Source organism: Echeneis naucrates, chromosome 7, assembly GCF_900963305.1.
Source record: "Echeneis naucrates chromosome 7, fEcheNa1.1, whole genome shotgun sequence".
Taxonomy (NCBI): domain Eukaryota; kingdom Metazoa; phylum Chordata; class Actinopteri; order Carangiformes; family Echeneidae; genus Echeneis; species Echeneis naucrates.
In genome coordinates, this window is record NC_042517.1 from 5,104,103 (window position 1) to 5,121,693 (window position 17,591).

Here is a 17,591-nt window from a genome sequence, read left to right on the forward strand (position 1 = left end):
TTACAAGACCACTAGATGGCAATGTTGCTCTATCACAGAGGTTGTGTTGACATGCTGGCTGTTCCAAGAAAAAGAGACAGGGATAGAGAGGAAAGGAAAGATAGAAAGCAAAGACAGAAAGCACGAGAGTTTTTTTTTTTTCTTCTCTTTATGTAGCCCCCTTATGTAGCCTGGCAGCTAGAAGGCATCTCACATTCTCCCTCTTTGTCCCAACAACTCCCAAAGTTAATGACTTTACGCATTACTGCAAATTGTTCTTGGTTTTTACATTAAGCCACAGATGTAATGAATACAGTAGGCCGTTGTTGCTCAGTTGCTGTCCTGAGGTAAGACTTTATGTTAAATTATGTCTTGAAACTGATGGCAAGCAAAGCAGCGAGGAGGATCACAAAATGGCTAAGATCTCAGTGATGATGGTCTGTACTGCCTTGTCAGTATGCAGCCAGCATGCTTGTGTGCTTGTAAAGCTGCTGACACGTTCCTCTTTACCTGGCCACATCACGAATAATTGGCCATTGGAATATCAGTCACAGCCCTGCTGGCCCCTGCCAGACACACCCGAATCACAGGCTGGTTGTTAAAGCTATCTTAAGAGCTCTCTCAAAGATTCTCAATGCCCCACAAGCACCGTTTGGCTATTATCATCATCAGACAAACCCTGACTTTTTCCAAAACATTGCCTCATCCTTTGGGCAGGTCTAGAGACTCATAAAGAACACATAGTGCATTTCACAGAGCATTAGTAAAGCTGATAACAACAGGGATCAATCCATTGATGGGGTATAGAGACAAGGAGAGCTACAGAGAAGGTGGAGGGGGGATTTCTGGTGAGTCAAACATTCTTGCTCCCACGCACTAACATGAATCAATAACCAGCTTGCCGCCCTCCTCTGCAATGACTTCCTTCACGGGCCAGAGAGGAGATGCACTCTCAGCCGGGCCAGCAGTGCCAGAGGTCGGGGGGACAAGCTGAACTTTGACCCATAACTCAGAGATAGCTCCAGGAGGACACAGACTCATATAACAAAATGGAAACACTGAGCAAAGCTGCTCTCTGACTGAGGTGCTGAGGGCATTTAGTGCACCAGCTATCAGCTAATAGGACTGGACATTAAATCAAAAACAAACAGCCACTATATTTAATCTTTTTATGCATTAGACTTGTAAAAACTATTAAAGCCTCTAAAAAGGGGACAGGAACTGTTTATATTTAAGGCTATGAATAAACATTGGGAGTGCGATGGCTACAACTGGTGAATGCACAGTTCTGAATGGGATTATTCAAATACTCACACATGGGCTTGAGCTGGCCAATCAGCTCCTCCTTGGTCCACTTGGCCCACTCCTTCTTGTCTGTATTGATGGAGCAAAGGATCGGACCACATGGTTTCCCACAATCCTCAATGGCTGGAACATTCAAATAGTGGACGAGCACAATATCAGGGTTCTGTGGGTGGAAAAGAGAGAGGGAAGATGGGGGAGGTGGGGATTAGAGGATATCTTACACTGCATATGGTTTAAATAGGGAGGAGTTTTTTTTTTATATACATATATACATATATATATATATATATATATATATAATAGTTGAGTGGTAGTGACATTGAGATACTGTGGTTCAGCTGGAAGGACTCTTATGTGGAACATGCCAGCTGGTCAGAGAGAAGTTTAAAAAAAAAATAAATGTTGCTGGAGTGAAGATAACCCTCACACAGACAACAGAGCCTGAGAACAGGAGAGGAAATGCACAACTCAAAATACAACCAGGGAGCAGAACAAATCTGGGATCAGAAATCTGTAATAATCTCGCTCATTACTTGACTATCTGTATCTCCAAATGTGCGCGTGCACACTTGGGTGTGTGTATTTGTGTGTGCACATGTGTGATAATTACAATGTGTGCTCATGTAACACACTTATGGCATTTTGTCAAGTCCTCCCACATGGTGAGCTGATGCCCTCAATTAACTCTTCCTGTATTTACCAAGTCAAATCTCAACAATTTGCTGCCTGCAAATCGTTACTAGGTTACCTTCTACAAATTCCCTAAATTGACAGTTTACGGATAATAGGTAGCATTTAAAGGAGTGTTGGTGCCTCTATGAATAACAACAATCCACTTCTGCAATTATGGAAAGCTTTGATTAAGTAGCACGGCAAAAACTCACACAAGGAATGTTCCTGTTTTAGGTCTTATCGGTTCCAATTTATCATAAACATCCAACTGCCACTAAACTAGCACAAATGCAACACACAAATATAGCACAATATCCCCACAGTGACAAGTAGGGGAACAAGCAAACACTGCACCGATGACAACAGACCTGGAGGCATCCAAACATAAGCAGGTATACGCGGGTGTATGTACACGGTATATGGAAGAAAAATTGTAAGCAGATGGATGACTAAAGGAAGCGCAGGCACGCACACACATGCACACTTACACTTGCACACGTGCATAGACTTGCAGCTAATCAAGACACAGGAATCGACAAACCAACAAAGACCTTGATAGAGAAAAATGCTGTGACAACATGTGTGTGTGACTGCAGTTTGAAGCTTCATCAGTGCTAAGTGGCATATAAATCAAGGTGCTGCTACTGTAGGTCTGTGCTCCCTCTCAGTGTGTACCATTAATCTGGGAGAACACCCCCCCCCCCACCTCCTCCTCCTCCTCTCACTTTCTCCCCCTCTCTCCTCCTCCCCTTTCATCAGACAGGGGTGTGGTTAGGGGCAAACACATCCACATAAACAATTACTTCTCTTTAAAAAAAAAAAAGACAACATCCCCACATCTTCCAGCTTCTACAGTGTGACGTGTCTGGGCAGTCAGAGCTTTAATGGAGCAGCAGGAATGAGGAGGAGGCAGATCTTCTTCCAGGAGCTGGAGCCGGACTATCTCACTATCTTCCTTGTCCCCCGTCATTGGTATGGACGCTAGGTGATGACTGCCACACTGTTGTGGATGGAGAAGGCACGGGGCGGTGTGTGATACACCCAGATGGCACCACCAGCTGTGTCAATAACTAGGAGATGCCCTCAGTCTTCACCAGAAGAGCGCAGCATGTCGACCGCTTCATTCAATTATGAGCGTACATGAATGTGTGTGGATGTGCGGGCACAGTTGGGAGTGAATATGCATGCGCACGCGTGCAGTGGGTGCAAACACACAGGCACAGACACAAACATAAACAGACTTGGCATAGACAAACTCATTAGAATAATATAGCAGACACATACTGTATCAAACTACGTACATTGATAAAAGGTTGGTAGGCGAACACGCGTGGTAACAAACAGTCTCCTTCAGACATCCAGACGCCCAGCTGTGTCCTAGCTTTTCACATTTACTGTAGCTATTCAAAAAATGCACACACATATGTGCTAAACATAAAAGAAGAGACGATGTGGGATCCAACCAGTACCTCTGTGCTTTACTGTTAGGAATCTGCTTTCTGTTGCAAATCAAAGAAGGAACCAGAAGCATCTGAGGCTCTTGCTCCTGTTTTGCCTCTTTCTCTTGTCTCACTTTACAACATGTTTAACGGTTTTCTCCCAACTCAGGCTCGCCTCCACTTTGGGAGGGAAACAAAACAATGAAAATGTAAAGTGTCACATAAATCTATCAGGATGGTAATTTAATTTAATTTCCTGCTGGCTGCTTTCTTTTTCGACTGTGTAATATCAGGAGTTGGTTCTCCAGGAGCAGGGGAAAAAGGCTGAGGGGGAACTTTTTGCCTGGATACTATTTTCCCGAGAAAATGGGGTCTCATTAACTTATTGATTAATTGTGTAATGTACTCTTTTGGTTTGTTTTTTTCACTGGCTCCCCATGTGGGTCTTAGGGCAGTTTTCCAGACTCCCTTCCGCAGTGGGGGGTGGGGGATACAGCTGCAGGAGCCAGTGGTGAGCGTGAGCATGAGGATGAGCTGTTTATATCTACGTGTCTGTGTTTGCATGTCAGTAAGCTTAATTCTGTATGTGAGCTTGAGCCTATTAATACATGTCTGTATTACAGCATGTTACATGTAAGCATGTGCATGTGCGGTATTAACATACCGCGTGTGCATGAAGAAAATGTACAGCCAACATTTTGATGTTGCTGTGTTGTGTTAATGTTTACTGCGCCTCCCTAGAACAGATGGATAGATGTTGAGCTAATTACTAGCAGAGTCTTGGGGAGTCAGCCATGGGGGCGGAAGGCCTGCTGAGTGGGTGGTGGAGCGCCTTCCTGCCCCTCCTTTCACCACTCTCTAACAACCACACACACAAATACATCAGTACACAAAACCATGCATACGAATGGAAGAAGAGAACATCATGCAACACACACACACACACACACTCACAGTCTACACAGTGCAGGAGACATGCATGAAAAAGTTGGCGTGCCAGCACTCACACATACACACACGCACGCAGACATTTGCACACACATGCAAATGCGATATCCAAGACATCGCCATCGCAACCGGAGGATAAAGGTGCTGTTGTAGCCAGGCAACAGGTTTCTCTGGCACCCACGCACTTAGAGGCGGCCAGTGCTCCAACGATCTCTCAGTGACTGCCTACCTCATCCTGAAGTCATACACCCTGTTCTACTCCTAAAGACAAGGAGGGAGAGAAAGTGAGAGAGGCTCTAATGGAGCTCAAGACACACAAGGAGTTGGATGTCGATGGAGACAGTTACAATGACCTTCTATTGTGCGCTGAGTGTGAGGCAGTGAATGTGTATGTTGAGCTAGAGTCGAGATATAACTAACTGAGACTTCAGTACAAAGCACATATATTGATGGAATCTGGTATGAGTGGTCTAGTAATGTGTCCGCTGTCTTGTTAAGCCTCCGTGACCTCTGTCACTTTCTTGGAACACCTCCATACAGCTACAAAAGACACTTTTATATAGCCTGTTTGAGGTGAGAAACTCTGCCTCCCTATTCTGTATAAAAGGCACAAACCCTGAATGGGGGTGGGAAATAGTTGTTTTGCCATTAAGCCGACAGCGGAGGTTATCATAGAGCCGGATCAACGTCTGTGTGAAAGGCAACCGTTAACGTGGGACAGATGCTGACGTTATCCTGTTAAATGCCACCTAGATTGCACACTAGGGCAGCATTTGGTTTGGTGTGCAGACGCAGGACCAGTATAACGAGGGATCTTCTTAACGACAATTTAGTACAGTAGGATGTTTCTCTAAGAAAGACTAAACAGATCGAGGGAAAGGTAGAGAGATATGTGGAACAACAGAGAGGCAGTGGTGGTAAGAAAAGTGAGAGTAGCAGCTCTTATATTGTCAGGCAGCCAGCTCTGCTCGATGGTTGTACTCTAACATAGTAGGCCTCGCTTTCACAACCCGTGCACAAGAGCGATAAGAACACCATTAACATGAAAGGATCTTAATTGAGAGGGGATGCTTCATGGAACGTGGATGAGCCGAGGAGTGCAGGGGGAAACCTTCTTTCTTTCTGATAAAATAACCCCCACCAAGGAATGGGGGCTTCAAAGTCTGTCAAATGAAGGAAAGAGAAGAGCAGGCAGGGGCTCAGGTATGGGAAAAGCCCCCCTCCCCATTTCCGCTTTCGCTCTGAGGAAGGAATGGGGAAAATAAGCAGGGGAGGAAAAGAATGAGACAGCTCTTCATGGGAGAACTGAACTAGCACGCTACAGGGATATCCATTTCAATACAAAATATCATGAAAGCAGAAGCAGTCAATTGTTTTGTCACAAACATTCAGCATCAAGGCATAAATACAGAGGGGAGGTGCATGTGTTGGTATATTTTTGTTTGTGAATCTATCTGTGCCTTTGTATATTTGTGTCTGCCTACATTAAATTATAAATAGCGAGTGAATGAGTGTCTAGAGGCAGATTTCTGTATGTTGGTTGGCGTACATACATCAGTATGCATGCAGAATGAGTGCAATGAGCTGTGAGTGTGAGTCTGAGTGCATCTGCTATTGTGACTGCATATTCATGCTATTTGCGCGTGCAATGCATTTTAGAATTTATGGTGTGCATCTCTACAGACATCGATGCAGATTTGTATGCACATGCAATACCTTTGTGTCTGTGTGTGTGTGTGTGTGTGTGTGTATCATGTTGTGTGTTCTTGTCCACTCGATGGGTACGAGGCCCTGCTCTCGCGGCTATGCGGGGTCAGTCGCCCTGGCAGTGGCATGGTGATGGATGGCATGGGGTGCCAGTCATTAGGCAGCCTCCTGGCCTCTGGCACTGAGGTTGCACTGTTAAACACCGCCCTCCCCCGCCTGTCCCTAAACACCACTGCTCATTTCAAGGTCAGCTGCCTCTGTGGTGCTGTAAGTTCACCTCCACAAGGCAGAAGACTTCTTCCCTTTGTTTGGAACCTTTATCGCTCACTGCCAACGGGTGTGTTTTAGAGTGTGGGGGTGGCTGGCTGGTGCCTTGCCTCGTGCAGACACACAGAGGCACAGACACACACATTTAGTACATGAACACACACAGAGGTAAACAAAACTCTACGTCAAAACCTGCCCGAAAAGGCAGCAAGCAGCCTGAAGCTCCCGTCTAGGTGGCAGAGTAATCCCCTATCTGCACCCATTTCCCCCCCGCTCTTTCTCCGGGTCTTCTATGACGAACTCTTTGTTTAAATGTTCCCACTTTAGAATAAAGACATCTTAATTGAGATGTCTGGAGTTAATGCTCAACCCCACCTGCTACAGTTCACCCTCTGCTGCACCAGGTTCTCCACCAGCTACATCACCGCCTCAGCGCCAAGCTAAAATGTTTCCTGGGATGGTGCCAATCCAGGGATACAACTCAGTTTACGTGGGGTTTCTCATGGTGAACTGCCTCTGTCCAAACTCTGAGAGAGGGGTGGAAAGCATAGCAGGAGATCCTGATTCAGGCAAGATTCACGCTGCACCTCTTTACCTCCACTACCAAGTGCACAGACTGAGAGATATGAAAGGCATAACTTGGAACTTTTGAGGAACAGGAAGAGGCCAGCATGTTTGAGCGTGTTTCAGAGGAAGCCAGGGGCTGAGGCCTGTGATGTTTAATTCAGTAGCACATAATCACTCCGATGGAGTTGAGAGCGGGGCTTTAAATAACTCAGCTTAGAGGGGCAGAACTGCTTCACTCTGGGTGGGGGAATGCAAGACTGTGTGCGAGTGTGTGTGTGTGCACGTGCACTTTTGTGTGTAATTGTGCAGATACGTGAGTGCTTTGCACATTTCTACATGTTTGTGAGCGAGAATGCGAGAGAGTGCTCCTCTATTTTTGTGCGTGGCTCCTCCCTGCTTTGAAATATTTTATTTGTGCAGTGCACCACAGTAAAAAGGTGGAGTGTGTTTGTTGCTGTGCTAAGCGTCTGCATGCATTACAATAAAAGTGCAAAAGGCCAGTATTCACAGCCTGAATATGGAGGAGCGTTCTGGATGCCAAGCAGGCAGGCAGTAAGTCAGGCGGTAAGCCGGGCAGTGAGGCATTGAAGCCCCTTTAGCTGCCACAACTCAACTCACAGTTTACAGCCCACTTATTCTTCCTAAAGCCCTTACAGAGCACACTACCCTCTCCATTAGTTGTGGTGGTCCCAAGTGAGAGGCCACGCTGCCCAGGGGCAAACTGAGAAAGGGCCATCAGGAGCCCATCCGGCTGCCATAATGGCCTTGGCTGAGCCCATGGCACTGATCCTAATATTCAGTGGCCATCCAGGTGACACCGAGTCACGCTGGAATAAAGGAAGCGAGAGGAAGTTACTGAGCCCCCTCAGATGGAGGGAGGATTTAACCTTGTGCTCTCCCTTCATGGTTCTTTTCTTTTGTTTCCGCCTCACAATACCTTTCAACCTCTGGCTTTCTCTCAGTCTTTTCCACTTGCTTGCTCTCTCATTTTCATCTCTTTCTCTTGGACATTTGGAGGAGGAAAACACAGCTAATGCCATCTCTCCCTCTATTCTGCTCTCGTTTCCTTTCATATCACTGTTGAGTCTGATTTGTTTGTGTGCGTTGCCTTTCTCCCTGTGCCAGCCGACAAGGCGTGCTATTTATGTGTCTCTGCCCATGTCTGTAAGCGAATCAGGACTTCATAGGAGCAGCCAGGGGAAAGAGATGTGCTGGTGCATTTCTAAACAGGGAGTCACAGTGAGGACTGATGTTCGTCCAGCAGCAAGACAGTCCAACCTGGCCTCTATCTGCCTTTGCAATAGCCCACTGAACAATAATAGATAACATCGGTTGTCAGCATCGGAAACAACTGTTGATGTTGTGACAGCAAACAGACCCAGTCGAGCGCAATCTCTAAAAGCACAAATGCACATGTATGTAGATGTGTATTCACAACAGAGACAGATCAAGAGTCTTGCACACAATGACAGCAGCAACGGCTACAGGAGCACTGAAGTTGTACGCTCTGTCAGACATGGCGAGGGGCTCATTATTATTACTGGGCTGGATACTGGAGCGGCCCCAGAGCTGAGCTTGGCAAGACCTCTCTCTGGAGACATACACACCAGCCCTTTACACACAAGCAAGTACGTGCACACACAGACACGCACATTAACACACACACACATCCACACCATACAAATGGGTAATCAAACGTCTACCCCTGGGAAAAAAAATGCTCAAATGGTTTCCTAGCAACCAGTGGTGTGTATTGGGTCCACATGAAAAATGAAAAATAAAGACAGTGTGCGAGTGTGTGGTTGTGTGGTTGTGAGACAGAATGAAAGAATGACGTTCAGATAAACAGTGCATATTAGAGAGAGATAGAGGGGTTTATGGGGTGAAGTACGGAGTGGTCAGAGATAAGAAGTGGTGAATGGGATATGGAAAGGTAATGAAGAGAGAGAGAGAGAAAAGGCGCCATCAGAAGTCTGCCAATCTGATCCACAAACAAAAGCATTTCCCCTGCCTCTCCACGGGGGCAGTGTTGACTGCAAGTTGAGCAGGTTTACAGACAGTTACGGTCATGGAAATGTGTTATCAAACGGCTGAGCGAGAGATCATCATGGGAATAAATCAGTATCTTACACACTGTTACAAATGTGTACCAGCGCTGCAGGGCAAAGGATTACGCAAGAATCAAGAGCACAGGCTCTCATAAACGGCCCAAAAATGCAACACTGCATATCACGCCAGGTTCAAATGCAAATCAAAGGGGTTGTGCTGTACCGAAGTCACACAATCAGGTGAGAGTGGTGGTTTGTAGCATCACTGCAGAGCTGAAACTCTGGGGCTCTGGAGAGGATTTTGATCCTTGCTGAACATTATAACCAAAAACACCCACTTCCCTTTAAACATGATTTGACAAAAAGTTGCATTTTATTTGTTTATCTTTATGCAAGTGTTTGAAATGTGAGAAGCAAAACACCATGTAATAGGGTCAGTGTGTGCTTCCAGAGTATACTAGTATGTGTATAATTTTGTGTGTGCGCGTGCATGAAAGCGTGCATACTTGGTACTTTTGTCTGCAAAATTGTGTGCGTGAAGTAGTGAGAAGCATACTATCTCCATCCAGCAGCTGCCATAAAGAGGCTTCCCAAAACAAGCGCAGGGCCGTGACAGAGACAGAGCGACCGCAGCCTTCTGGTGGTGTAATAGGAAATTAATTGAGACCATCAATATGGTATTAATCATTAAAGCACAGGTGCTGAGGTGGCACTTTGCTGACTGCTCCACTGTTGGCAGCACTCGCACCCACACAAAGTTAAAGTTTGACCTGCTGTTGCAAAAATGGAGGTGGGGACATAAAGACAGAAGCAGAGACAAAGGAAAACGGGAAAAACAGGGAATTCTGGCTCCTCCATTTAGACGCATAGAGACAGTTTTAATACACAGTCATCCAAGGTCAATCAGGCTTTGCCCTGGAAGGTGTTAAGTATTCACCTTTTTTTTTTTTGAGCCCCGTGACAGTGACTAAATGGTGAGACAGAAATTGAATTAGATGCCGTAATTTGAGAGATGTTCAAATTGGAACACGTCAGGTAAATTCAGGAAAACGTCTCCAACAGAGCCGATGCTTCTCATAACAGCAATGCTGTGCTGAAGCAGTGTGCAGTGAGGACAGGAGTATTGGTCTTAATCAGCTGGTGCTGGGGCTGGTGTTAGCCAGCCTTAACTACATTAAGCTGTTAAGCACAAAGCATCTCCAAATTGTTGAAGGGGTCTACTGAGATGAATTCTTCTTCTTATGAATAATACATCACACACTGGCATACACACAGACAAAAGCAGACACATCCCTCAAATATGTGCATATGTGACTGCACATGATCACAAATGCAGGTACGACTGTGTGTGTGTGTGTGTGTGTGTGTGTGTCTGGGAGAGAGAGAGAGACAGCTGTGCATAATGGAGTTTGTAGCGCGGTGCTGCCGAGCTCGACGGGCCACTATTTTCAGCGCTTTCTTCGGACCCTGTGAAGTTCAGCATTAACTAGTCTCCACAGGCACTTTACACCGAATCCTCACCACCTCGTGTCTGTCAGTGTCAAGGCTGAGCCTATGAAATGTTTATGATTCAGGAGCTGTAGATAAGATGGAGATTGATCTGGATCGAAAGGCAAATAAGATTGCCAAAGCTCAGAGTCAGCTGAAAAGGAGGCAGAGGGAGAGGGGAGGCAAAAAAAAAAAAAAGAGTACGAGGAGAAAATGCATTAACACAGGTCTGGGCCAGAGAGAAGAGAGAGGGAAGGTGGAGTAATGAGTACTTCCTCTTCACGCACAAAATACTGGGGAGAGATATGGACACACCATCACCAGTTGAGGGATGCTGTATGTCTCTGTTTGGACTGTTTGATTGCTCTCATGGCTTGAGACTTGCAGCTCTTGAATACCTACATTATCTGCGTCTAAAGAACTGGGCACACTGAGTGGATCAAAAAAAAAATATAAATAAATAAATAAAAAAAACTGCAGCTACAATCAGACTGTTTGCTAGCAAAGATTTAAAATTCATAGCTTATGGAAGTTTTAAAGGTGAAAGCATGTTACAGAAAATGACACACTGACATCATTAAAAATCACTTACACTGTGAAAACCATCAAATGCGGCTTCATGGGTGAACAGAGAGCCCCGACTCTCTTTAACACGTTGGTGATAGCACATCAGCTTTGATTTACAATGTCTAACTGTGGAACAAAAGGGAAAATGATGTAATCAAATACAGCATTTTTCAAAGGCCAGAGGAAGGCGCGTGCTCGCATCAGTGTGTGTGTGTGTGTGTGTGTGTGTGTGTGTGTGTGTGCGAATGGGACGAATGGAAGGCTAAGACCCTTTGATGTATCTCGTGACAGCCAGAGCCAAATTGCTGGAGGAGTACAGAGCGGAGGCCACCAGAGAGTTGGGGCCCGAGCCCTGGGGCCTGCACCCCCACCCCCCTCCCCCTCAGCCTGCCTTCCCCTCCCCTCTTCTGATCAATACTGGGTGCTAATCACTGAGGACAGCGTGGTAGCCCTTGCTCACTCTCATCTCCTCGCTCACTTTTTCTTCTCGTCTTCTTCTACAACGACCACCACTTCCATTATACTTTTAGCTGGCTCGCACAAATCACGCACACTTGCTCGGTCTGCGTGTGTGTGTTCCTATGTGTTTGGATCCACATGTGTCCACACCTTTGTGTATGGTGCCCACACACATTCTGCCACTGTTCCTATGCATATTTGTGAAAGGGAGTCAGTTTGAGTCTCTGTAAATATGGGAATAGGCTTATACAAGGCTGTTAAAATGTGTGCATGTGTCTGTGTACAACAAGATAAGAGAATATCCTTGAAAAAGCAACAGCAACATAAACCCCAGTGAATTATGAGTAGCATACATAAACTTGAATAACAACACATCCCCTCATTTTGGTGGCTTTATCCAAGCTATCTAATTGCCCATGTCTTATTTTTCTTTAATAAACTAATGAATGTGGCTGGGCTGAGGCCTAGAATCATATAGGCTGCAATAAGTAGCACTGCTTTAAACCCCAAACTGCATCAGAACAGCTGAATAATTTGTAGAAGAAATAATTACGGGGCAGAAGAGCAGACATCAATCCTGGAACAACGACAGTGCCCTCGCTGGAAACTACCTCACCCATAAGCCAAGGCTCCATTAGGTATTGTCTGGGGCCTACAGGCTAATTTGTTTGCATCAATAATACATTCAAAGGATTTATCTAACTTGCAAATGAGTGTTCATTTACTGGCCCAGGAGGCAGGGAGGAGAGTAGGCAGCAGGAGAGAAGGTGCGAAAGGCTGAAACAGCTGTTTGGGGCTATCTGGGCCACAGTTAACCCTTTGCTTTGCAGACAGCGGACAGTGGTTCATATCTACCATTTAGTTAATGGTATCGAGAAATGGTTGCTTCTGACATGCTTGGACATCAGCCAGTGTTTATGTAGGGCAGAGATGGGCCAGGGTGCAGGTGACCAACCTTTGGAATGGCATCAAAAATAGAGAGCAGAGAGCCCCCTCGCTGCCACAACACATTACCTGCTGCATCACATATTCTCTGATCGTACGCCAAATGACAAAATGACAAAAGAGGAGAGAGTGTGTGCGTCTGTGACTGAGGGGTGGGGGGGGGGCGTGACAGTAGTGAGACATGGAGGGCTGTCCTTGGGGGACACCAGGGTCCCTGATGTCTCTTTGATCTCTGTACGAGCCTGTCTCCCACAGGTGATATGAGGACACTCTAAACCAAAAGAAGTGGAAATAAAATGAGGGGGGAGAGCAGACAAGGCTCATAAGGAGGGAGCTGGAGTGAGAGAGGGAGAGAGAAGGGGGGAGATGGGAGAGAGAGAAAGATGGGAGAGGAGGAAGGAAGCTGGCCATGAACATATGCTGCCTCTCTGTGCCAAGCCCCACTGGCTCAAGCAACCCACGCATACGCTGCACTGCTGCTGCTGTTGCCACTCCAGCCCTCTCCAACACCAACACCATGGCACTACTTAGTCAAACAAAGCTGGAGAGATGGAAAGAGAGGGGGTCTCCCCAGTCTCTGCACTGCCAGGTTAGGACTGCTTGGCCTGTGCAACACAGTCTGATTATAAATACACATGCATGCGCGCGCGCGCACACACACACACACACACACACACACACACACAGTGACGTTCAGCTGTTTTGCTGGCCAACCTCATAAATTGTGATACCAGATAGATTGTATAATCTTTTCATGGGCTAGAGTACTATTCACTTTGATTAATTATTGGTAGAAGCTGCAAAATATTAATTTATTAATGCCAGGCTTTTCAAACCAAACCACGGAGTGGCAGATGAAAAAAACATCTTTAGTATATTCTTAATAAATTAGAAGCACTTCCTTTCTAGGATTCAGGAGGTCCTAAATGTTCACATTGTTAACCAGCGGTTGATAGAAGTTAACAACGTGGCACGACACATGGTGGGTGTTTGGTCTTGGTCTCAACCTGCAGGACATACATGTCTTTCTTCAGTCTGCGCTGGTCTTGCTCATTACACATGATACATCAGAAGTGAAAAAATAAATAAATAAATGAATAAAAAATAAAAAAGTTATGTTGACTGAGGGGGTGTTGGCGAGGAAAAGTGAAACTGTAGCACAGAGTTTAATGGTTAGCAAAGCTGCATGTGTGTGTACGTCATGTGTCAGACAAGGACAAAGTACTGTGGTACAGGGATGTTTGATGAACTGTGCACCTAAAGGTATCATTAACTCTGACAGTCCACAGGGTTCAATTCCATTTTCATTGCTTATACATTTTATAAGCACCAGCTTTAAAATTCACAAAAAGGTCACACTAATATTTTTATAATATTCGTAATAAGATTTTTAAGTTATATCATTGACTTATGAATTTTATTTTTTTTTTTTAATGAGGTTCTTACATGACTTGACTGCTGCAGCGTTGCTGGGGTTCGGGGTGGGACTCCTCAAAAATGTTACACATAATGACTGACCATGTACTTGATTTTATCATGTTAAAGGGAAGGAGGGTGCGAGTGAAGGCAGAGAGTGGTGGGAGTGCTGAATCTGAACAGCTTTGGAACTGTACTGAATGCGGCTCCCCACTGGGATTCAAACCAAAGGCAAAAAAAAAAAATAAAGAATAAAGAGAAATAAAGAGAAAAAAAATCTGGCAAAGTTAAACTTGATTCAAATTTTCCAGCACGCACAGACACACACAAGTGAATGCCTCCACACGCACGCCTACAGTCTCATAAATCTATGCAATCCTCCACATGTAATAGGCCCACAGGAGAATGTAGACACAAACACCCTTTGACATCCAGAAATATAAAAACAAATGCTTGTATAACAGAGAAATCAAATTCAGGGTTCATCTTGCAATCTGAGCTTGGCAAATTCAATTCCCCTCCGCTGTCTAGCCACCTTACGCTCCACGCCTTTTCCATGTGAACGAATGGGGTCAGTATCGTCACATAAACATTATCCTCTGCTCTCCCCACCCCCCTCTCCCCTTTCTCAGTGAATGGATGCTGAGCGCTGGTGCATATCTACGCAGGGATAGCAAGGGCACCAAGGAGAGAAAATCAATACTATATCTCACCTCTAAGCACAATCCCAACCAAAAGCAGCTGGAGTTTGCAGGTTGCTCCATAAACTGGACGGCTTCATCTGGCTGGCCGCTGTGTCGGTGTATTGCTACAGTAATGCACTACAGCACAATGGCCTAAACCAGAGCCTGCCAGACACAGAGGTATACACACAAACACACAAAAACACACCTACACTGAGACAAACTGCACACTCCCGGGGGCTTGGGAATAGCAACAGCAATGAGAAAAACTCTCATGAGGCAGGAACAGGGTTGACAAACACACTTTCCCCTCCTTCACAAGCGAAGAAAAGTACCACCAGACCATTTAGTCCACCTTAACACAAGCACATGCACTCACACACACAAACATACACATATGCACACTTGCACAGAGGAGGGCCCTAAAAATACCCGCTCTAAAAATAGCAGGCGGGAAGCGGGAAACGGGACTGAGGCTATTATTATTGCGCACACGTTCTGCCTGGTCCCACCAAGGAAAGGGAAGAGACTAATGATTTTCCTGGTGCAAGCAATTAAAAAACTATTTGTCACCTGCCAGGCCGCATATGACGTTAGGGGCCTTGGCAGAGGACCACAGAGTAAATCCACATATTCAAACTGTACACACACAAAGTGGATAACACCATAGAAATTGGTCCAAAGGCAGAAATGGTGCATAAAAAGCAGATGAAGCTGTGGGGCACAAGAAAAAAAAATAAAAGAAAAAAAAAAGGGGGGGGGGGGGAACTAGGAAAATGAGGTAAGAAGGGAGGAAATGGTACTTTGGATAGAGGAGCAGAGTTGAGTAAACGGCTGATTTATCTGGACAGGTTAATACCAGGCCAGACAGCACCTCAGACAGCACACTGCCATCAGGAAGTCATGTAATATTTAGAATCCCGCCAATGAAAGTCATTCTCCTGCTGCTGGGCTTCTGGCTAAAATAGAAATGTATATTTCCCCCTTCTATCCCCACACCACCCAACCCCCACCTCCACCCCCCACGCCCCGAGAGCACAAGAATCGAGAGAGTCCAACTTTCCACCATCCATATCCCTGACTCTGTCTGTCTACCCCCCCTCGCTTGGGCTGCCTCCCCTGGAGAACAGTATGAAACATTCAGGTTTATACGCAGGCTCATTTCAGCTGAACTGCTGCAATCCCTGCTGAATTTGTCTAAATGGTTTAAGGAATTTAGGTAGAAGGAAAAAAGAAAAAGTAAAATCGCATTTCATTGAAAAAAAATAAAAATAAAAATTCAACATCTTAATATAATTTAATGACTCACTGTTCCTGCAGTTTCTGTATCCGGAGGTAAACACTGTAAACACTGCAGGGAGATGAGGACCAGCCTGTCAAATCTAGAGCTATCCAGGAGGGTCACTGGCAGGTCACTTTTTTTTTTTTTTTTAAATCCAGCTTTCCCCTGTTGGGATAACAGAGGGAGGGAAGTATCATTTGCAGATAGTATGAGGGTTAGGATACAGCATGGGGGAATTAATAAATAAAATCTCCAGCTATTTATAAGGAAACATCCTCAGATGCTGCCACAGGAGGCCAATTTTGGGCTCTGGGGCAATGGGAGAAACTATAACTATATAAATTGGGACGGGGTGGTAAATAACATCAAGACAAGCGTTATGCCTCCCTTGCACTACGTAGCTCTACCCAGATCCAGCTCCAAGCACACACTCGGCTGCAGTAATTTACGAGGCAGCTCGTTAATGTCGGGTGATTTGCACTGCTCGTTTGCTCCTGCTCATCTCTACCAAATGATATCATCTTCTACCTCTAATCATCTAACTCTAATCCCCCATTCTCAAAGCACCTCCACCCCACCCACCTCTTGTTTCCTCGACTCCTGCCATTCCTCCTCTCCTACCCATTCACATTTTGCTTTTCTCTCTCCTCCGCGTCTGCCCTCCTCCACTCAATCTCGGTGTCTTGTCAGGTTTGCGTGGGTGCATTTTGAGATGGGTGGGGTTGGGCGGATGGGGGGGGGGGTGGGCAGACATAGATATGAGAAGAGCCGTCCTTCAGAGGGTTGTGCATGTGATGCGCGTGTGTTCAATATGACGTCTATCCAGATTTAAAAAAAAAAAAAAAAAAAAAAAGACTAAAAGAAGTATGGTTTGACTCTGAAGGCTTTATGTGCCCTTGCAGTTACTTTTCCACTGCCCCCTACTGAGAGAGAATGAGAGCAAGCCAAAAAAAGAGAGAAAGATTTTCTCTCAAACCTTGCAGAGGGGAGAAACTCAGCAATCCTGGGGAGACACATTGGCAGAGAAAAATAAAGACAGAACGGTGTGATGGGAGGTGGGGGTTGAGACCATAACAGTAGGAATAGGGAAAGAAAGAAAAAGAGGACATGAGGGAAGACACAGATGAAAACAATGTTCATAACAGAGATTGTTATTGACAATTAAGGAAACAAATGGCATTGTTTTTATCCATAATGAAATACCTCTGAGGCTCCCACTACTTCACTATTCATGTCAACTACTAAACTGTTTCGACCACACTGGCCCAATACTTTATCTTTCTCTTATAACTCCTCCACCAATAGAGCAGTCCATAGTCTTTTCATCCCCAACCCACAGAGAAATCAAGCCCGTCTCAGACCAGATGCAGCTAACACCCTCAGATAGACAGATTTTCACAACGAAAATTGCCAATTATAGAAACTGCAATCAGAGCTGTTGTGTTGTATGTTGATGAGTGGTAGCTGGTTAAAGGGGAATTGAGATCAATATCTGAATGAATGCAGAGCGAATGACTCTGGCCTTATATTACTGGGGCTTTCATACTCATTCCCCTTTGCTCCCATCCTCTCTGTGTAGAGCGCATACTCTTCCTGTCTTTCCTCTCTCACCTCTATCCTTTCCCGCCCTGTCTCATCTTTCCCTCTATGACACGTCCAAGTGATCGTGTCGGGATGTCAGCCCTCATCCACGGCTAATTGGGGCTCAGAGGAGTAATCAGGGCAGGACAAATCGGACAGTTCTGGTCATTAGCTGTGACCAGTGTTCTCTGGGAAGCTGGGAGATGTGTGCACTCTTCTGCCATCACGCCTGAGCCTG

At 45.5% G+C, this 17,591-nt stretch overlaps 1 protein-coding gene across 1 annotated transcript in view; it reads right to left on the reverse strand.

The window, feature by feature from the left end:
• The window catches only part of camta1a (calmodulin binding transcription activator 1a), a 114,171-nt gene that overhangs the window by 29,500 nt on the left and 67,080 nt on the right, over window positions 1-17,591 (reverse strand). The window contains exon 3 of the mRNA XM_029506279.1: window positions 1,294-1,447. Within this exon, the coding sequence (XP_029362139.1) occupies window positions 1,294-1,447 (154 nt within the window). The remainder of the gene's footprint in view (window positions 1-1,293; window positions 1,448-17,591) is intronic.